This window comes from Callorhinchus milii, unplaced genomic scaffold, assembly GCF_018977255.1.
Source record: "Callorhinchus milii isolate IMCB2004 unplaced genomic scaffold, IMCB_Cmil_1.0 Scaffold2, whole genome shotgun sequence".
NCBI classification, from domain to species: Eukaryota; Metazoa; Chordata; class Chondrichthyes; order Chimaeriformes; family Callorhinchidae; genus Callorhinchus; species Callorhinchus milii.
Window position 1 is genome coordinate 60,337,121 of NW_024704743.1, and position 22,444 is coordinate 60,359,564.

Sequence of the window (22,444 nt, forward strand, 5' to 3'; positions counted from 1 at the left end):
TTCGTTCTGCCTCCCTTCTTAAATAAAGGGGTGACATTCATAATTTTCCAATCTAAGGGCACAATTCCCAAATCTAGTGAGCTTTGGAAAATTATGACGAATGCATTTGCAATTTCCTCTCCTATTTCCCTTAACACCCTTGGGTGGAAACTATCAGGTCCTGGAGATTTATCTATCTTGGTGGTTAAAGCACTCTCCTTGCAAGCGAGAGGACCTGGATTTGATTCCCAGGCAGGCCGAAATGGTGGGCAAGTTTCCTTATTCCACACATCTCTGCTTACCTGCTATCCACCCTGCTTACCCCCCACTCCACCATTCACTGCCTCCAGCTTCCTGTTTGTCCCTCATCCCTTCCGTTCCGCCATCGGTGGCCGTGCCGTAGGCCACTACGCCCCGAAACTCTGGAACTCTCTCCCTCAATCTTGCCCCCTCCCTCTCTACCTTCAAATCCCGCCTAAAGACCTTCCTTTTTGATCATGCTTACGGTCACCTCTCCCCTCGACTCGTTGTCACCGACTCCGTTACTGTGAAGCGCTCCGGGGTGCTATCCCACGTGAAGGACGCTATATAAATGCAAGTTGTTGTTGTTCTTTGTTTATCTAGCAGTACTTAGAAATCTGGCACTGAATTCATCCAATAGCTCTGTTATGATTTCCAAAAAACTAAAAAAATTAGCCTCATCAAGCTCAGTTGCATGATGGAAAATGGATGAGCTCATTCTGCAAGAGGGATGAGTTCAACAGTTGTAGCTTTATGCTGAACCGATCAACATCTCCCATAAGCTGCAAAATATTCTGATTTCTACCTTGTAGTTAAAGATTGACAATGTTGAGATGGCTTGTTGTGTCTTTTAAGAAAGCCAATAAACATAGGTACGTTGGATCTTCTAATTCCCCTGCAAACTGTGTGGTGTTGTTCTTTACATGTTCCTTGAGAAATGTAAGTACTTCCTTCCTAAATGCAAAAAAAATGCACAAGGCAGTTGCGCACACTCAGCCAACGTACTTCTGAATAAATCACAATATTCTGTCCCTAATTCTTCAAGGAAGTTTATGAACTTTCTATGACTCTGCTTGATTTCATCCATGGATAATACTGATCATTTTGATGACACTAGTCATCACATTACTCATTCTCACTGTTATTCTGCAAAGGGACTCCTGGTGTATAATGCAGAGGCAGGTAGTACATTCAATTCCATTTTGTTTCAGCAAGCCAACCAAACAGTTTTTACAGCAGGTCATTGATTTTGCATCATCCGTCACGATGCAGGAACACTAATGAAATCCACCGTATTTACTGACAGTTGAAGTAAGAAGCTTGTAAATATCCAACCCCTTTATAGCAGTTTTCAGAGGAATTAACTCAAGTCATTCTCCATGGACAACAAAATTTCATGAAAATTAATAGCTGGTTGATATCAGTAACGTTAGTGCTCTCATCTAGAGCTAATGAGAAGTATTTACATTTTTCAACAATTATCACTTATTCTCCTTGCCACAGTTTGGTGAAATAGTGCTACACTTTCAAAATTATTGGCCATTTTTTACATTCAACAAATGCACGAGTCAGTATATTTGTCGTATTTTGTCTTGTGTCGTGTGTTGTAGTACTTTCTGAAGTTGAACTCCTTCAACACAGATATTATTTGCAAGCAAACAAGCCATTGAAAGCTTTTCATTATTTTCAATAAACAAGTAATCGATTTTTCACTTCTATCTTCCATTTCCTACGAAGACTTATAGAATCATGGAATTATAGAATTATACAGCACAGGAGGCCTTTCAGCCCACCGTGTCTGTGTCAACTTTTTGAAAAGAGCTGTCCAAATCAATCTCACTCCCCCACTCTCTCCCCATAGCGCTGTAAACTTATCCTGCCCAAATAATTATCTACTTCTCTCTTAATAGTTGTTATCGAATCAGCTTCCACCACCCTTTCAGGCAATGCATTCCAGATCCGAACAACTCGCTGTGTGAAAATATTTCTCCTCACCTCTCCTCTATTTCTTTTAACAACTATTTTAAATTGATGTCCTTGGGTTACTGATCCACCCGCCAGTGGAAATAGTTTCTCCTTGTTCACCCTATTGAATCCCCTCATAATTTTGAAAACTTCTGTTAAGTCTCATCTTTACCTTCTCTGCTCCAAGGAGAATAATCCTCGCTTCTCTAGCCTCTCCTCATAACTGAAGTCCCTCATTCCTGGTACCATGCTGATAAATCTCCTTTGCACCTTCTCCAATGCCTTGACATCCTTCCTAAAGTGTGGTGCCCAGAACTGAACACAGTACTCCAGCTGAGGCCTAACCAGTGTTTTATAAAGGTTCACAGTCCTGCTGGGCCACGATTCTCGCTGTTTCTCACCAGGTTATGGAAGGCAGGAGTAGCACGGAACCTGACGGGCTGGGGGGAGCTGGACGAGTCCTCCGGCTCTCTCCCTCTTCCTATCACTCTCCGTGCTGCCTCATGCTGACACAACGCGCAAACAGACCAGAAGGTAAGTGCGGCTGGGAGATTTAAAAAAGGTCAAGTAGTGTACTGTATACTAATTGTGCAATACAGTACCAACACTTAGTTCATGTCTTTATGAATAGATGCATTCAAATTACCGTTAAGCAGCTGAAGTTGGAATAAGTCATTAAACATGGAGAAAATGCCAGAGGCTCATTGTAACCATTCTCCCAGCATACAACATGTGACTTTCTGAACACAACAATTTCGATCAAAAAGATCATTGTAGCGAGCAAAAGAGTTATTTCTCAATCATTACAACACTTCATCTTAAAACTAATTTAGATTTATGTTATAGTTATACAACTCTGATGCCAAGCATTTTTAATTTGCTCACTGGATGTTTTGTTCCAATAGGCATCCACTATCATTTTTCTTCAATGCAAACTCTCTGGGATAAGAATGGCTACTTTGATGATTTTGGATACATTGAGCAAATGGGTGAAACAGAACATTTCACCCATTTAAATATTTTACTTATTTAAAGATCTAATATAGGTTGCCATATTTATTCAGTTTACAAAGTTTGATGCAAACATTGCTAATGTACATGGGGTGGAGAACTTGAGTGAACAAACTATACAGAATGTAACAATGAACATAATAGTGATTTACAGAGATTTTAATCTCTATATCATCAGCATTTAGCAAGCTTTCCATCAGGACAGTATATTACAAAGCCAAGGTGGGGATGGAGACGTGTGATTTGTAATTTTATAATGCCACATCACAATGAAAGTTCGCCAGTATTTTACAGTTTTTACTGTCAAATATAGCAACTGCTTTTGTTGGCAGTTATTGTCACACAGCAAAGTCCCACATACAGTAATGAGGTAAATGACCAATTTTATCTGGAGGATTGTTGGCTAGGACACTGGAAAAAGCTGTTTTCCCAATAGTGTTATGAGATTTCTAGCATCCACCTGAACAACAGGTAGACAGGGTCTTCGCTTAACATCTCATCTGAAACACAGCATCTCTGACAATGTCTCCCCAGCAATATACTGGAGTGCTCATCTTAGCCATAAATTCAAGTCCCTACATGGGGCTTAAACCCACAATCTTCAACCTGAGGGTGAAAATGTTACTAGCTACGCCAAGCTGAATTCAGGTAAGGGTGAAAGAGTCCATTTTAAAACTACTCAGTAAGGTCACATACTCCCACCAATAGGTATTACTTCATTACACCAAGGACTCTTTCCCTGGTTTTTCAAACTCAATATTACCCTTTCATAGGCACAACGCATAGTGAATTTGGAAATCCCGGAAGAAGAGATGGCAGAGGCCCAGAGGCCGAGGGCAGTGAAGAGATAACAGAGCAAGCAATAGAACAGAGTTGGAAAAACAAAAAGATTGGCGAGAAATGAAGTGAAAACCAGCAGAATTTTAAAAAAAAGAAGGAAAATCTTAAAATTGATCCACAAAAAAAATCTTAAAATTGATCCACTGATAGTGGAAGCCAATGAAGCATGTGATGATGTGGGTAATGGGGGTGCAAAGCTTTGTTCAGGAGACACCTTGGGCCGCAGAGTTCTAGAGAGTGAAGCTCGGGAGGCTGGCAAAGAAAAGCACTAGAAGTCAAGACTTAGGGTGATAAAGACATAAACGAAAGATCCAGCAGCATTGTGGCGAGGCAATAAAAGTGGGCAATATTCTAGAGGTACAACAAATTCCTGGTGATAGTCTGGATGTGGGGACCCCATAATAATAATCCTTGCATTTGATATAGCACTTTTCACGTCTCAAAGCGCTTCACAGAATATCGTGTAAAGTGAACTGATTGTAAATTTGTGGACGAAACGCAGCAGCTAATTGCGCACAGCAGTGTCCCACAAACAGTCGTGGACTGAAGTAACCAATTTTATTATTTTTTTTCTTGAGGGTTTATTATCAGGTGTGTGGAGTAAGGAAACTTGCCCAAGGTTTCGCCCTGCCAGGAATCAAACCCAGATCTTTCGCTTGCAAGGCGAGTGCTCTAACCACTGAGCTACAGGACTTTGTAAAGCGTCAAGCAGGGTTGTACTGATATCTTACTGATATAGCCAGGCTGCAGACAGTCGATAGGTGGAAAATCAATTGGAGGACCAGGATAAACAACTGAACATTTCTAACTTTGTGACATTGGGATTGCTAAGAAAAAGGGGTAGCAGAGTATAAAAGAAATGCTGTGGATGACTGACTCTTATACACAAAAAACAACAGGGAGAACAGTCAGGTTCCTCTTCCCAGGACTGAAATAAGGGAGAATAACCGTTGGATTCACACACACAATATCAAGTTTTATTGATGTAGGGTATGAAACACAAACATCCGTTCCATAGTTCCTTTAAATTCCTTCTTGCAACATATTTATCTTCACACAAATAATCAAATCACTTGGGGGCAATTCAAGCACTGAAGCAGTTGAGCCAAGACCTAGAAAACATTTCACAATCTACATTAAATCTTACCTGCACCAATCCCTCCCATTTCAGCAACAACTCTACAGTACTACAAGTTTTAAAAGTCCACCAGGAAGGGATTTACTCAATATTGCCTTCTCATAAGCACAGAGAAATTTAGATGTTAATCTTTGAGTAGCTTGTATAAAAGACAGGTAAGCAAGCTTACAGGGTTTAGATGGCTGGTTTGAGTGAACTGCTTTAATTACTGCTTGAACAAAGGTACTCTAAAGAGTTTCTCAGATATAGGTAACTATGTGTTGTGCAGTGGGTACAACTTTTCCAATTGGGGTTTCTTTAATAGAGTGACAATAAATGCTCTTACATAGCCTCAAACAATATCAACTTAGCTTTAAAGAAGTAAGCAGAATTCTAGCACCGCTTTAGGGTTCAGATTTATAGTCACTTTTCTTACTGGGGAGAAGTGAGCTGAGAAAGAATAGAAGTCTAATTAGAAACAAATTTCCAATATCTTTGTTTCTTCCTTTGAAAATGACAGATGTGCAAACTTCCACTTCAAAATGTTCTCACTGTATCCCCATTTTATTTAATTGAAAATATTTTTTGATCTCATCTCAGATATGTAGTTCTACTCAGACTGTCTGAAACATTAATGAAAGGAAGATTAGACAGACATAGGTTTGTCTTTATTCTTCAAATATGCGTGCTGTTGGATAAGGTCAAACTATTGAGGAAATCTTCCAAAGGGATACGTTTAACTAACCACTTAATGATGCCGAGGGACATCTTCCAGCCACGTTCTATTCCAGTTCCTGTGCTGAATAATAAAAGTCATGTCTCAAATTGTGACTCCTCAGCTTGTTTCAACCACTTAATATTTAAGCAGTCTTTCAAAAGCCTGATGGATGGATATCTACCACACTATCGGTCGGTCACCCACTTCCCCAGCTATACTCAGCTCTCTCCTCCAGCTTGGCTGCCTAGTTGTGTGAAGCTCCTTTAGACTTCCTGCTGATGTGAATAATAATCCTTGCATTTGATATAGTGCTTTTCACATCTTCTCGACGTCTCAAAGCGCTTCACAGAATATACTGTAAAGTGAATTGACTGTATATTTGTGGGCAAAACTTGGCAGCTAATTGCGCACAGCAGTGTCCCACAAACAGTCGTGGATTGAGTGACTAAATTATTATTGTTTTTTTTTAAGGATTATTATCCTTGGAAAAGCGATCCACACATCGACTAACAACTGGGTTCCTACTTACTGCTAGGTAAACAGTGTGAAGTAAAGAAATTAGCCCCAAATTTCACCCCGCCGTGAATAGAACCTAAGTTTCTCGCTTGCAAAGCGAGTGCTTTAAACCACTGAGCTACAGGACTCAACGTACCTCAGTAAAATGTTTTGTATGTGTACATAAAATGTAAACTGTTGTTACTGTGGCTGTGGGAAGAAGCTGAGCGGGTGGAGAATGCCCTTGATTTGAAGAATGAAGATGATATCTATAAGTAAGCAATCATCGTATTCATTCTAAGCATACCATAGCATTAACAACTTGCATTGACATAGCACCCTTCACACAGAATAATGTTATGGAGTGGTTATGTTTCGGAGGTGTTACAGTGGTGGGGACCTATCTCGGGCGAGGGAGAAGGGGAATATGACCATAGATGCAATCCAAGAGGTAGGTTTTAAGATAAGATTTAAATAAAGATAGAGAGGGGGTGAGGTAACGAGATAATGCCTAGGATTTCCAGATATTAGGGACAAAGTAATTGAAGCCACGGCCACCAAAGCTGATGTAAAGGGAGCAGGGATGCACAGCAGGATCTGTTGGCTGAGCGGAGGGGCCGGGCAGAGCAGTGGGATGCAAGCAGATCAGAGATATAGGGAGAGTGGCAGTTTTAAGGCTATTTCTCGAGTACTATTTTAATTTACCAATTTTCTTAATTTAAACTACACAAATGTCTCAGCAGGATTCAAACCTAGAGCTAGCATCAACAGCACTACTTACCAGACCTCCAAATGACAGGAATATTATCTTACATTACACAAAGTTTAGATCTCATAAAGGAACCAAGGCTGATATTTGAGGGGGGTAGTTTATACCTTTTTCCCTTGGTTAAGTAAGCAGGGTCTCCTTAGGATTGAACTGGCTCCAAGGCGACATGCTTGGCAACGTAATTTCGGAATCAAATCATCCTCTGTGGCGGTCTCAGTAGTCCAGTTCCTGAGCCAAATGGATCCACAAAATTCCAGGGCACTGCTGATGGCAGCATAGATAGGATTTGGAGAAGGAAGTCTTCCCATTCTGCTTCATCTGAATTTTGCAAAGCAAAGCCCCAACAGGTTGGATGGTCCTAGCTGAACAATTATCATATAGTGCTTTCAATGCAAGCTATGCAGTTTTAGCTTTTCATAAACTCCAACAGTACCTCAACATACATTATGAGACCTTCAAGACTTGACTCTTGCTAACCTCTACCTTACACTCTGGAATTAGGGTATGCATAGGATGAATAGGATGCATCCAGGGATGCGTCCTATTCACCTCCAGGGATAGAGGGCACATTGCATACACAGGAATTTCCATGTTTAAGCAACATGGGTAGAACTCAGTTCCTGCGCCAAACGGGTCCACAATTCCAGGGCACTGTTAATGACAGCATGACACCTGTCTGACCAAAAACAATAATTTGTTCAAACATAGAAAAACAGGAACAGGATGAGGCCATAAAGCCTATTCCAACAGTTTTATTAGCTCTTGGTAGATTTTTCAATCCCACACCCACTCTTTTGCCATACTTTTCAACCTTGCTCAAATGGTAGCATTCTTAACCTCCAAGTTAGAAGGCTGTGGGTTCAAGCTCCACCCTCACCCCCCCCCCGCCCCCACTGCGAGAGTGGGGGGAGCGGGGGCTGCATTGTTGGGGATGGATGTTAGCGATCCTCTGGCACTATTTGAAAAGAGAAAGCAGTTTCCCCTGGTGTCCTGGCCAACATTCCCCCAAATAAAGTAAGTTATTCATTAATGGCTGTTTGTGGTACATTGCTGTTGCAATTGGCTGCCATATTCAACCACAAAATACACAATCACTGCACTCTATTATGAAGTGCTTTGGGTCATTGTTCCAACGTGAAAGGCTCTATACCAAATGTATTATTATTTCTCCTAATACTTCCACTTTTTTTAAAAAAAACATCCCTATTGATTATGCCTCCTCAGCTATCTGAAGCAAAGAATTCACCATCTTCGCAACCTCAATTTCTGCTTGTGAAGAAATGCTTCATGACCTCAGTTCTAACCATCTTCTAATTTTAAAGCTGTGTCCCTTGTAATGGCTCTGATAAAATGAAGTGTTGTCCACAATCTATCCTGGTAATTCTCTTAATCATTTTGAATACCTCAATCAAACCACTCCCTAAAACACTTCTATTCTAAGGAACAGAAGCCCAATTTACGCAGCCTCTCGTCACAGCTGAATCCTTTTATTTTGCGTATTATTCCAGTTTCATACACCTCTGATAAATTGAATTATCAAAGCACGTTTTTCATATTCTACAAAGGAAAAGCATGTAAGATGAAAAATGCTAACAATTGCATTCTGATGGGGACCTTGCTTCATTCTTTAAGTCACTGACTGCTGTTACGTATTCCATTGTATGGTATAATGGGTGACTGATGGGTGTTTTACTAAAGTCCTTCTGTTTCATGGGGGAAACCTATGCCACTTTCTCTAAGACGCATTAATTTTAAAATAAAATAAAACAATAATTGTAAATTTCAAGATTGCCAGACTAAGAAACTGCATTTGTTCTCATTTATTAATTATTCTCCTCCCATATCAAGGAATTTTGAACGGATTTCATGGTTTCAATGGAAGTCTCGACACAATGAAACCAGTCTGTGTAACAAACAATTAAAAAGCTGTGTGAAAACCTTCAAACAGAGGGTTTACACCTTATATATAAAAGGCTACCTCCCATCACCCAGCACACTTCACATCTTGAACTAGTCTAATGCACAATAGTGTTTTGGTGTGCCTTGTGAAGTTTCAACTTCAAAAGTGCACAACTGACAGATTTATAGACAGGGTCATTATGCAATATGGGCATTTTTTAAAAAATGAAGCAACCAAAAGTAGCTGTTAGTTAATACTAATTTCAAGTGCATCAGCACTTATACTTAAACCGTCATGGAGATATCATCAGGTCACGGAAAGAAGGTGGTAATATTAAATGATAATCATTTACAGTGTCTACATTGCAGTTCTCGAACAACACAGATTTACTAGACCAAGACTTGTATGAATGCACCATGTCAAATAGCACTACAGTGCCAAAGAATGGTCATTCTACATCAAGGAAGCTTTTTGTACAAACTGCTAACTACACCTGTGTAGAAAAAAAGTCCAGTTTCTATAATAGTTATAGGTTCTGCTATTCTCTGGTCTTAAATATGAATAACCAACCACCTGTCCACATACATATGACATTACCACATTGTTGAGACGTCTCAAAGTACTTCACAGGGTATACTGTAAGTGGGTTGTCTGTGTTTTTTGTGATGAAATTTGGCAGCCAGTTTGCACACATCAACGTCACCCAGACAGTCATGGAGTGAGTGACCAATTTTATTTTGGGGATTGTTGGTCAGAACACCAGGAGAAACTCCCTTCTCTTTTCGAATAGTGCCATGGGTTCTTTAACATCTATCTGAACAGACAGATGGGACCACAGTTTAAGCTTCACCCGAAGGGTGAAGGGCGGGACCTCCATAACACAACACTTCCCAGCTTTGGACTGTGTAATTCTAAGACCTGAAGTGTGAGCCCACAACACCACCACCAACATTACATTGGTATAGCGCCTTTCACGTCGGGAGGACGTCCCGAGGCGCTGGACAGACAGAGTTATGGACCCGAACTGGGGGTCGGGGTGCGGGAGGACAGGGGGGGGAAGCAGGGAGATCGAAAGCCGGTCGAAGAGGAGTGTCTTGAGATGGGTCTTGAAGGTGGCAAGGGAGGGGGCGAGACAGAGGGAATGTGGGATGGAGTTCCAGAGGGTGGGGCGAGCAAGGTGGGGGATGTGAAGCAGGCCAGAGCCCGCTGAGCGGAAGGAGCGAACAGGATGGTAGGGGGTTAGGAGGTCAGAGAGGTAGGGGGGAGCAAGACCGTGGAGTTAGACTTGACTGTGGAGTCATAACCTTATGACTCAGAGGCAAAAGTGCCATCACTGCTCCAGGCTGACAGACCAACCATCTGTCCACACACACACACACATATGCTACAATAAAGAGTACAATGGCCAATATTTAGATTTATATTTTATATATATTTTTATTATAAAGAGACAACTTAACCCACTTTACCCACCCACTGAAGTTCCTAGATTTTCAGTTAACATAGTGTTGTTGAAATAAACATCAGTATCAGAGCTTTGTGCTATGGGAACAACAGAATCTAGAGGACATTTAGGATACAAAAAATGCGACATTACTGGTGACGCATTCCAAAGAAAGGCAAAATACGTAATTGCTTTGTTGCTATGACAAAAAATATTTATATATAAAGTACATTTCAGTTGTAAGCAAAGCTGCATAAAGCATTCTCAAGAAATACAAAATTCCAATATAATTTTTTTAAATTAAAATTTCTTGCACTCTCTAAAGGGATCATTTAGTTTTCTGATCAGTGTCAAATATATTGGCTGCCTTAAGGTCCCCTAAATACCTAAGAGGTAAATACAATAACATTTACATGGTACCTTTCATGTCGGAAGGATGTCTCAAAGCGCTTCACTTAGGATGGGTTTTGAAAGCAGAGGGATTCCGGGATGGAGTTCTGGATGGAGGGAGCAGATCAAATTGGTTGAAGACATGACTATCAATAGTAGTGGGGGCAGGGGACTTTATGCAGACCAGTCCTAGCAGAGTACTAGTACTATGGTGGGGTGAAGCCATGAAGATATTTGAAAGTGAGGATAAGAATACTGATAACAGAAACTGTTAAGACTGTGGGGAGTCAGTAGAGCGAAACAAGAATGAGAGTGAAGAACTTGCAGAACCTGTTTCTGGGAGGGGAGAGCACTGCAGAATTCTGGATGATCTGCAGTGTTTACGTAGGGAGGTTCAGGACACCAGGAGAAAATACCATAAACAAGAATAAAATCAGATAAGCAAGATTTAACCATATTATGCAACAACCAGACCTGTGTAAAACAAAGCCTCTTTAATCCTGAATTACGAATATGGCATAGGTTGGGCTTGAATAAAAAAAAGCTTCCTTTTTGAATATTTTAATGGGAATTTTATACCCACCTAAAAACGGGAAATTGAACATTCATTCAGCATCTCACTCAAAGGGCATTTTCAAATAGTAGAACTATGAATATGGTCAAAACACGTCATGGAACACATCAAGATAATGTGTTTGGGTTGTTAGAGTTGTCAAATTGTTTACTAGTCTTTTGCAGCCATGCATTGAGATGGTGGAGCATAGATCTCAATATTAAATCCAAGCCATGGATAAACATCCAATTTCAAAAGCTAAGTATACGTAGCTTTAAAAAAACATTCCTTCCTTCTACAAACTACATGCTTTTAAGCCAAAAGTTTTGACCCCCTCCTTGCAACAGTGAAGGATGTGCAGTGCAGTAGTTATACCAGAAGAAGAAGGATAACTTGGTAAGATTACAGATGCAATTCACTATTCAAGGTTGAGCTTCACAGAAAATTATTCTATAGACACAAACACTATAAAGTCTGCTGAATGAATACAGTACCCCATATGAACATTCTGACTAACCAATCCCACCACTCAATGATATCACAAAAACACTCAATGACATTGACTTTAGGAACACCACCTAATGCACAGAATTAACATTTTAAATGTGTTTATATGTTTCAAATGAAATAACTATTTAACCCTGAATTATCACATCACAACAATGATGTCAAAATATAGCAGCACAAAACAATTAAAAAACTAGAATGAGTAATTTTAAGTGAAGAGAATAGTAATTAGCCAAAAATAAATAGTCCAAAAGATGTATTGCTGAGAATAACAATACAGTAAGCACCGTTCCTCACAGCTCACAATCTAAAAGACGAAACCCTTCAGAACACTAATATTTCTTGAATGTACTTTTGGTGACAATTTTTATGAAAGCCAAGGAGAAAAATAGCCTTCAGTTGTACAGAGGCTAACGGCTGGCTACTGGTCAATTTTAAGCCAAAAATCCAATTAAGGGGTTTAAACTGTGATCTTAAGTCAACATCCTTTTGAAATCAATGACAGCCATCCAATATTATCTGTATGAAACATCAGACGCAAACATTTTAAGAGAAATATCAGCTTAACTACAGTAGTTTGTGCTGTCTGCTGGACACAGGTTAGCAACGAAAATAATCTTTGAGCAGTGGTACCAGGTTATTTCAGGAAGTGACTAACTATGGTGGATTCCATGTAGTGAGGAGTAGGGTAGATGCATTCTTGCACATTTCAAGCTAATTAAAAGTACAGTAATTCAGAATGGTATGTGATGCTGTTGAATATTAGGCAACAGCTGAAATCCTCATGGGATATATTATTTTCGACAATTTTTAAAATATGATATACTGCAATAACCTGCAAGTCAGACCAACGGATACAGCACAACTCTCACTGCACTGAAATGAGCAATCCTGATATAAAAAAGATGGTTTTAAAATACTGTAAAATAAAAATAAATCAAGGCTATACTTCCTCCATATTTTACGCTTATAATAGTCACCTTCCTCTAAATGGTAAACAGCTATGACCTGCTTGTGTGCTGGCTTTTCAATCCAGTTGAAGATCCATAAAATCCTATGGATATTGAACACATCCTATGGTGATTTTTTTAAAAAAAGTCACTGCAACCTATTGAATCTATTCACACAAAATAAAATAAACATTGTATATATCACGGCAGTTGTGTTCAGTTTACACAAATGGTCAGGGTTGGTTACCGAATCCCCAAATGACAAGAAGCAAAAAACCTGCAGCCTCCCCTCCCTCACCTCAGCCTCCCCTCCCCCCTCACCTCAGCCTCCCCTCCCCCCCTCCCTCAGCCTCACCTCCCCCCTCCCCTCAGCCTCCCCTCCCCCCTCACCTCAGCCTCCCCTCCCCCCTCACCTCAGCCTCCCCTCCCCTCCCCCCTCACCTCAGCCTCCCCTCCCTCCTCAGCCTCCCCTCCCTCAGCCTCCCCTCCCTCACCTCAGCCTCCCCTCCCTCACCTCAGCCTCCCCTCCCCCCTCCTTCAGCCTCCCCTCCCCCTCCCTCAGCCTCCCTCACCTCAGCCTCCCCCCTCCCTCAGCCTCCCCTCCCTCACCTCAGCCTCCCCTCCCCCCTCCCTCAGCCTCCCCTCCCTCACCTCAGCCTCCCCTCCCCTCCCCCCTTCAGGCTCCCCTCCCTCACCTCAGCCTCCCCTCCCTCACCTCAGCCTCCCCTCACCCCTCAGCCTCCCCTCCCTCACCTCAGCCTCCCCTCACCCCTCAGCCTCCCCTCTCCCACCTCAGCCTCCCCTCCCTCACCTCAGCCTCCCCTCACCCCTCAGCCTCCCCTCCCTCACCTCAGCCTCCCCTCCCCCTCCTTCAGCCTCCCCTCACCCCTCAGCCTCCCCTCCCTCACCTCAGCCTCCCCTCCCTCACCTCAGCCTCCCCTCCCACCTCAGCCTCCCCTCCCTCACCTCAGCCTCCCCTCCCCCCTCCCTTCAGCCTCCCCTCACCCCTCAGCCTCCCCTCCCTCACCTCAGCCTCCCCTCCCCCCTCCCTCAGCCTCCCCTCCCTCACCTCAGCCTCACCTCCCCCTCAGCCTCCCCTCCCCCCTCAGCCTCCCCTCCCTCACCTCAGCCTCACCTCCCCCTCCCCACCTCCCCCTCCCTCAGCCTCCCCCCGGCCCCGGCCTCACCTCCGTAGTGCCTGTGCACGGCATGGCAGGCGGAGAGGATGATGACGGCGCCGAGCGCCAGCAGCTTGGCGTTGCTGAGGTTGAAGTGCTGGTTGATCTCCCGCTTGCCCATGGCGTAGGCCTGCGCCGCCATCTTGCCTCCTCCATGACAACTGAGCGAGAGCCGCCGCCAGGCCCCGAGCAGCCGCCCCCGGCCCAGCCCCGCCGGGGAGGAGCCGGGCCCCCACTGGCACATGGTGAGTGAGGCGGGGCCAAGGCCTGAGTCGCAGAGACAGGGAGTGTGTGAGAGGGTCAGAGAGAGAGAGAGAGAGAGTGTGAGAGGGTCAGAGAGAGAGTGAGTGTGAGAGAGAGAGAGAGTGTGAGAGGGTCAGAGAGAGAGAGAGAGAGTGAGAGGGTCAGAGAGAGAGAGTGAGAGGGTCAGAGAGAGAGTGAGTGTGAGAGAGTGAGAGGGTCAGAGAGAGAGAGGGTGTGTGTGAGAGAGAGAGAGTGTGAGAGGGTCAGAGAGAGAGTGAGTGTGAGAGGGTCAGAGAGAGAGTGAGTGTGAGAGGGTCAGAGAGAGAGTGAGTGTGAGAGGGTCAGAGAGAGAGAGTGTGTGTGAGAGAGAGTGTGAGAGGGTCAGAGAGAGAGTGAGTGTGTGTGAGAGAGAGAGAGTGTGAGAGGGTCAGAGAGAGAGTGAGTGTGTGTGAGAGAGAGAGAGTGTGAGAGGGTCAGAGAGAGAGTGAGTGTGAGAGGGTCAGAGAGAGAGAGAGAGAGTGTGAGAGAGAGAGAGTGTGAGAGGGTCAGAGAGAGAGAGTGTGAGAGGGTCAGAGAGAGAGTGAGTGTGAGAGGGTCAGAGAGAGAGAGAGAGTGTGTGAGAGAGAGAGAGTGTGAGAGGGTCAGAGAGAGTGAGTGTGAGAGGGTCAGAGAGAGAGAGTGTGTGAGAGAGAGAGAGTGAGAGACGGAGAGAGAGAGTGAGTGTGTGTGAGAGAGAGTGTGAGAGGGTCAGAGAGAGAGTGTGAGAGGGTCAGAGAGAGAGTGTGAGAGGGTCAGAGAGAGAGTGTGAGAGGGTCAGAGAGAGAGTGTGAGAGGGTCAGAGAGAGAGAGTGAGAGGGTCAGAGAGAGAGTGTGAGAGGGTCAGAGAGAGAGAGTGAGAGGGTCAGAGAGAGAGAGAGTGTGAGAGGGTCAGAGAGAGAGAGAGAGGGTCAGAGAGAGAGAGAGTGTGTGAGGGTCAGAGAGAGAGTGTGAGAGGGTCAGAGAGAGAGTGTGAGAGGGTCAGAGAGAGAGAGAGAGAGTGTGTGAGGGTCAGAGAGAGAGTGTGAGAGGGTCAGAGAGAGAGAGTGAGAGGGTCAGAGAGAGAGAGAGTGTGAGAGGGTCAGAGAGAGAGAGAGAGAGTGTGTGAGGGTCAGAGAGAGAGTGAGAGGGTCAGAGAGAGAGAGTGAGAGGGTCAGAGAGAGAGAGAGAGTGTGAGAGGGTCAGAGAGAGAGAGAGTGTGAGAGGGTCAGAGAGAGAGTGTGAGAGGGTCAGAGAGAGAGAGAGAGAGAGTGTGTGAGGGTCAGAGAGAGAGTGTGAGAGGGTCAGAGAGAGAGTGAGAGGGTCAGAGAGAGAGAGTGAGAGGGTCAGAGAGAGAGAGAGTGTGAGAGGGTCAGAGAGAGAGAGTGTGAGAGGGTCAGAGAGAGAGTGTGAGAGGGTCAGAGAGAGAGAGAGAGAGTGTGTGTGTGAGAGAGAGAGAGAGTGTGAGAGGGTCAGAGAGAGAGAGAGTGTGAGAGGGTCAGAGAGAGAGTGTGAGAGGGTCAGAGAGAGAGAGTGTGAGAGGGTCAGAGAGAGAGAGAGAGAGAGTGTGAGGGTCAGAGAGAGAGTGTGAGAGGGTCAGAGAGAGAGAGTGAGAGGGTCAGAGAGAGAGAGAGTGAGGGTCAGAGAGAGAGAGAGTGTGTGTGAGAGAGAGAGAGTGTGAGAGGGTCAGAGAGAGAGAGTGTGAGAGGGTCGGAGAGAGAGAGAGTGTGTGTGAGGGTCAGAGAGAGTGTGAGAGGGTCAGAGAGAGAGTGTGAGAGGGTCAGAGAGAGAGAGAGAGACCAGGTCACAGAGAGAGAGACTGGACAAATAGTGGGACACATGTCATGGAACATTTTCAATTGTAAGCTGTGCAGTTTTATCTGATTAAACCAGTTAAACTCTTGCCACCCTACGCCTAGTACTGGCTCCCACTCCGTGATGTCATCCGCAGGCATGAGTTACCTTCCATATGTATGCGCTCACTATCTCTGCCTCCATCCTTGATTCCCGCACCACTGCTGTTCTGACTGATTGCCTGTCAGACATCAAGCTACAACAACAACAACACCACCAACTTGCATTTATATAGCGCCCTCCAGGCCCGGCGGCGTAACAATGGTGGAGCCTAAGGCCAAGACGGGAAGGGGAAGGTTACCAAAGGCACTGTCGAAAAGGAAGGTCTTCAGGCGTGACCTGAAGATGGGGAAGGAGGGGGCTAGGCGAAAGGGTCGTGGGAGGGACTTCCAAAGTTTCGGGGCTTCGTGGCTGAAGGCATAGCCGTCGATGGTGGAATGGAGAATTCAGGGATGTGGAGGAGGCTCGAACCAGTAGAGCGGGGGGTGGGGAGAGAGGAGGTTAGAGAGATAGGGGGCTGCCAAGGAATGGAGGCATTTAAACACTAGAGTGAGGATCTTGAAGTCGATCCGCTCTGTGACAGGGAGCCAGTGGAGTTTGGCGAGGACTGGAGTAATCGGGGTATGAAGTTTGGTGCGAGTGAGAATGCAGGAGGCGGAATTTTGAATGAACTAGATTTTGTAATAGTGGAGGAGGGGAGACCGACGAGGAGGGCATTAGAGGCTTTGCAGAGTCCTGGATGAGAGTCATCTTTCTCCAGTCGAATGTCAATAAGACGGAGACTCCTGCTTGATTCCCGTCAGTGCCTTCTCATCCAAAGTGCTGACAGCATCAATCTACATGGATGCATTCTCTAACTCGATCGAAGATAAGGGTTTTGAGATGGGTCTTGAAGGAGGTAAGGGAGGGAGCAAGGTGGAGGGACTGCGGGATGGAGTTCCAGAGGGTGGGGGCAGAGTGGCAGAAGGCCCGGCAGCCAATAGTGGGGTGAATCAGGTGGGGAATTTGAAGCAGGCCGGAGCCTGGTGAGCGGAGGGAGTGAGCAGGTTGGTAGGGTGTTAGGAGGTCGCAGAGGTAGGGGGGAGCAAGACCATGGACGGCTTTGAAGGTGAGGACCAGGATCTTGAACTGAATCCTCTGTGTGATGGGAAGCCAGCGGAGTCAGGCGAGGATGGGGGTGATAGGGTCACGGAGCCTGTGCAGAAGAGTACATGGGCTGCAGAGTTCTAGATGATCTGCAGCCTATGGAGGGAGGAGTTGTGGAGTTCGTCAAGCAATGAGTTTGCATAGTCAAACCTCAATGTAATGAAAGCATATATGAGGGTTTCAGCGGCCTGCGGTGTGAGACAGTGGTGGAGGCGGGCGGTGTTGCGGAGGTGAGGGAAGGCAGAGCGGATCATGGCACAGATTTGGGGTAGAAAGAATAATTGAGGGTCAAACAAGATGCCAAAGTTCTGGACTGGCTTAGCAAAGTGGAATATGCAACGGTGTCAGCGCTTGAGGTGAGGAGGCGCTGATGGGAGCCAATCAGGAGAGCCTCAGCCTTGTTCATGTTCAACTGAAGAAAGTTAGCTCTCATCCAGGACAGACATTCTATCAGGACAGCAGTGGAGGCAGAGAGGAATAATTGGGTGTCATCCGCATACATGTGGAAGTTGACCCCATATCTGCGGATGATGTCACCAAGAGGGAGCATATAGATGTTGAAGAGGAAGGGACCAAGGAAAGAGCCCTGAGGATCGTCACACAAGATGGTGGAGGGGCTAGAGGGAAACCATTTGTGGAGGTGAAGTGGAGGCGGTGTGAGAGGTACGATTTGAACCAGTCAAGGACAGAGCCATGAAGGTTGAGGTGAGAGGAGAGACGGTGGATGAGGATAGAGAAGTCGACGGTGTCGAAGGCAGCGGAGAGGTCAAGGAGAAAGAGGAGGTAGAGGGAACCCTGGTCGCAGATGAACAGAATGTCATTTGTCACTTTGACCAGGGCTGTTTCTGTGCTGTGGGCGGCACGGAAACCCGATTGGAGGCGTTCGTGAAGGGAGTGGTGAGAGAGGAAGGAGCGATGCTGGGAAGCAACAACTCGTTCCAGGACCTTGGAGAGGAAAGGGAGGTTGGAGATGGGGCAGTAGTTTGGGAGTAGAGGTGGGTCCAGGGAAGGTTTTTTAAGTAATCCAGGGAGAGGAAAGAGTGAAGCTGGTAAGCAACGACTCGTTCAGTACCTTGAGGAGGAATGGCAGATGGGACAGTAGTTAGGGAAAAGGAATAGGTTGAGGGCAGGTGTTTGGCTGCAGATACACAGTTACTACACTTCCCAATAAAATCCTAGAAATACTTGGTGAGGCATCTTGATAATCTGATAAAGCATGATATCAAAATGCAAGGATTATTATCATTGTTAATAATAAAATTCCACTATGGGTGCACATCAGTTAGGCTAGCGGCAATGTATATCAAATATTCTGATATAACTCAGACACCCGATGAACATTATGGAGAGGGTGATTCGCAGCTTGTCTAACTGTTGAGAGTGTGAGAGTATTTCAGCAGTAAATTTAAAGATTGCCAAAGTAATCTCATTGGACTAAGAGAAAAAAGACTGACACAGGACTATCACAATCGTTCAATGAGGAAACAGCCATAGAACTAAAAGAGGCAGAATTAGACTGGATTAGTTAATGTACTTAGTTAGATGGTTAGTGTTTGAGACTGGGTGAAATAGGATTTAGACCATTTGGAAACATTGTAGATGTAAGATTTAAAAAAGAATGGTGGAGTAAATGTTAAAAATCTGCAACAAACAGAAAGCTTTGAAAATATGTTTTTGTCATTTAACTGTGGGTGTGACTGAGCGTAAGTGTTGCTGGTTCAATTACAGCAGACAATAGCTGAGCTATTACACTTCTGAATAGGGACATTACCGATGCAGTAAAATATTTGGAAACCGCATCCTGCAATTAGACAAAGGCAAAGAAGACAACTCTTGGACTACTCTGATAGATTTTGTTTGCTGGACAAGCAGCGGGAAAGCTTGTCAGACAATGCTTTCAATGGCAAGCTGTGCGGTTTTAGCTGGTTAGTCTCCAGTAGTACCCCAACTCACACTCTGGGGACCCGAAGCCTTGGCTCTTGCCAACCTGCGCCTAATACTTTCTGGAATTAGGTAAACAGGATGTGTCTCTCCAGGGAGAGAGTGAGCATTCCATTCCAGCAATCTATCTCTGGGATATCCATATGAGGTGGGATGCATGTGCCAGATACCTGGCTGACCCAAAAATTTTTTGACAGGCTGCTGGGAAAAAGTACAAACACAACTCGAGTCTCCTTTTCCGTTCACTGTCCCTTCTGTCATTTTTGTCAGTAGGAAACAAAGCTTAGAGTCTCTCTTTCTCCTAGCATTATTGGTAGATACAGTACACCTGACATAAGTCGGGACTATACATTTAATATGACTTATGCAAAGTATGAGTTATGTCAAACTTGCATAAGTTGTGTCATATGTGACTTACGTAAAGTTAAATGTAAGTCAGATTTTACATGACTTAAACATAACAAATATACAAGTATTGAACTGGCTGGTGATATTAAGGTAAGGTTTGAAAATGGAAACATTCAAATCCACTCATAGTATGTCCTGCGTTTTGCTGGTGTGGATATGAGACAATCACAGAAATCTTCTCCATGGGATCAGGCCCTACCAAATAGGCAACCATCACCCAGTTACACTTCACACTGGGATTTTGAGCCTGTAGAGCGGAGTCATGGTTGATGTTTCTTCTTTCCTAAATCGTTAGCATTGAAATCAGTTGTAGAGTCCCAAAAGCAATGAGGCTTTAAACCTACAACTTTTTGGTCTTAGTGCTGCGTTAAGCAATACATTTACCCATTAGCTTATTACAGGATTTCATTCTGCTTTACTTTAATATTGTTCTTGCCTTCACTATTGTCTGATACTCCATTGAAACATGGTAAATAGATAGCATTGGAGGGTGTTTGACTGTTGAGAGTAAATTAGGCTGCAAGGGCAAACCTTCTTACATAGTTCTATTCCTACCTTTCCCACCATCTGCACTTCGTAGCCACCAATGGCTTCTCCTTTAGCCCCCGCACTGTTCCGTGTGGGGTCCCTCAAGGACTGACTGTCCAGCGCCTTGGGACATCCTCGCGAGCTGAAAAGAGCTATACAAATGTCATTTTGTTGTTGTTCTTTCGGTTTCAAATACATTATATAATACTATTATGATTTGGAAATGCCACACAAACGTTCCAAAGATTCAGTTCATTTAGCTTTTACATTGATGTATAATGAGAACTGGAAGCTGTATATTTCTATAACTTCCTGTGCATTATTAATTATCTACTGCTACCTCGTGGACAGCAAGATAGCTATAAAATGAACAGTGCAATAAATATGGCTCACATATAAACATTTGGATCTCTGTGTCCTGGAGTTTTTTCCACAGAAAGTGCAGTATATATTGGGTCATCTCAAGTATTATGACCCCATAAGCAAATTGCGCTGGAACTCGCCCGTCAAGGCGACTTGGAGGAGTTGACTTTGGTGCAATTCACTGACAGGATAGAGTCTTTATTCCATAGAGAACTTAGTCTGAACCTACAGATTTATGTGGCATCTGTGTCACCACCTTACGTCACCACCTAGGATATAAGCTCCTGGACAGACCACAGAGTGGAGGAAATTCTTAAATCAATAATAAAGGAAATGGAATAGGCAGCAAGCTCTTTTACTATTTGTATGCACCATCTAGTGGCAGATTATATAGTGCCATGTAGCCAGCAGGCGATCCCACTGTTAAAGTTACAAAATGTTGTGCGGTTTAAAGAGGCGTAAAGTCAGGATGTAACATATTGCATAAAATTTGGATAAACTTGGGAGGTTATCCAGCCATGGTTTGCTCAGTTAATACTTGGACTGTGTGAGTTAGCTTGATGAGAGGCTGGGTAGAATAGGGTTATATTCCTTGGAGGGGAGGAGGTTGAGAGGTGATTTGTTTGAGGTATTTAAAATAAGGAAAGTAATTGATAATAATAATCTTTGCAATTGATGGTTTAGATAGAGGAAGGATTCATTAAAAGGGGTTATGACTTAAAATCAAAACAAAAATGGTGAGAAAATAGATCAGCAAGCATTTTGTCACGCAGTAGGTTGTGTAGATTTGATCAATTTAAGCGCTCTGGAATGCTTCCCTGCATGAAGGGCACTATATAAGTGCAAGATATTGTTGAAGAAGTAAAATGCTCTGCCTCAGAAAGCTGTAAATCTGGAATCCAAAAAGAAAATTTTGAAAGAGAGACAACATACTTGGGAGTAAAGGTATTAAAGATTTTCACAGCAGGGTGTGACATTAGGATTAAAAGATCTGACAAGATCAAAGACAATCTGTAAATACGTTGGTATTGACGTAAAGACAAACTGGTATGACCATCAACCAGCAAAAGTGACATCAGAAGGTAGCATGACAATAATCTAAGACTCACAAGTGCATACAGATAAAACTGTAAGTGCTGCTAATAAAAACAATATATAAAAAAGTAGAGTACATTCAAAAGGGAAAAGGTACTTTAGGAGATGCATGATAACATTGAAAGTTGATTGGAAGTCCACTTTACATTCTACATTAAGTTATAATTATACATTAAATACATATATTTGATCAATGTTAGACAGAAGCAACTCTTTATATTATCTCTTCAGCTATTGAGTGCAAATGTAACACAGCACTCCAGCCATTGATTTGATCAGCAAAAGTAACCCTGTTGCACTTCAGTAAAAAGAACACCTTTCTGTCTGCAACACGACTGAAACAATTAAAATATGTGATTTTCTTATTTCTTTTTCCTGGATTCAGATTCTCGAGGACACCAAGCTCCATCGTCACTGCCAGCCCTATGTGTTCCTCATACTCTGAGAGTCCTATCTTCCACAGTAAGATGTCCTCGGGTGTCAGTTGGGGTAATTTGATAGCACTCTTGTCTCTGGTTCAGAAGATTATGGGTTCAAGCCCTATTTTGGCTGCCTTGAACTTATAGTTTAGATACAGTGCAATGTGGGGAAAGAACTGCATTGTTGGAGGGATGGCATTTGGGTGAGAGGTTAAGCCAACTTTCAATTCTTCATATGAATATTAAAGATCCCATAAAACTATCTGAAAAATTAAGCAATGTTTCTTGTGTTCGGGCCAATAATTCTGCAGGTAAATTAGCCAAATCGTAGCTGTTTGCGGGACTTTTCTAGTGCTAATGACTGCTGCAGTCATTAAACTTGAATTTAATTGAATTGAATTTAACTTGAACTTGTATTTTGATGATAGGCACTATAAAATTGCATGTTCTTTGATTCACATTGCTTGCATTTATACTGCAGGAGTGTAAAATGTTTTCCTGCTGAGAGGTAGCTCCGCAGGTTGGTTTAAGCAAGTCATCACTAGTGCAGCTCCTTTTACAATTGGACATCTGAACCAGGATTTCAACATGTTTA

At 43.7% G+C, this 22,444-nt stretch overlaps 1 protein-coding gene across 1 annotated transcript in view; it reads right to left on the minus strand.

Moving 5' to 3' along the window:
• The window catches only part of casd1 (CAS1 domain containing 1), a 47,463-nt gene extending 33,367 nt beyond the window's left edge, over positions 1 to 14,096 (minus strand). Inside the window, 1 exon segment of the mRNA XM_007909255.2 lies at positions 13,847 to 14,096. Coding sequence (XP_007907446.2) covers positions 13,847 to 14,081 — 235 coding nt within the window. The 5' untranslated portion in view covers positions 14,082 to 14,096.
• Between the last annotated feature and the right edge of the window lie 8,348 nt (positions 14,097 to 22,444).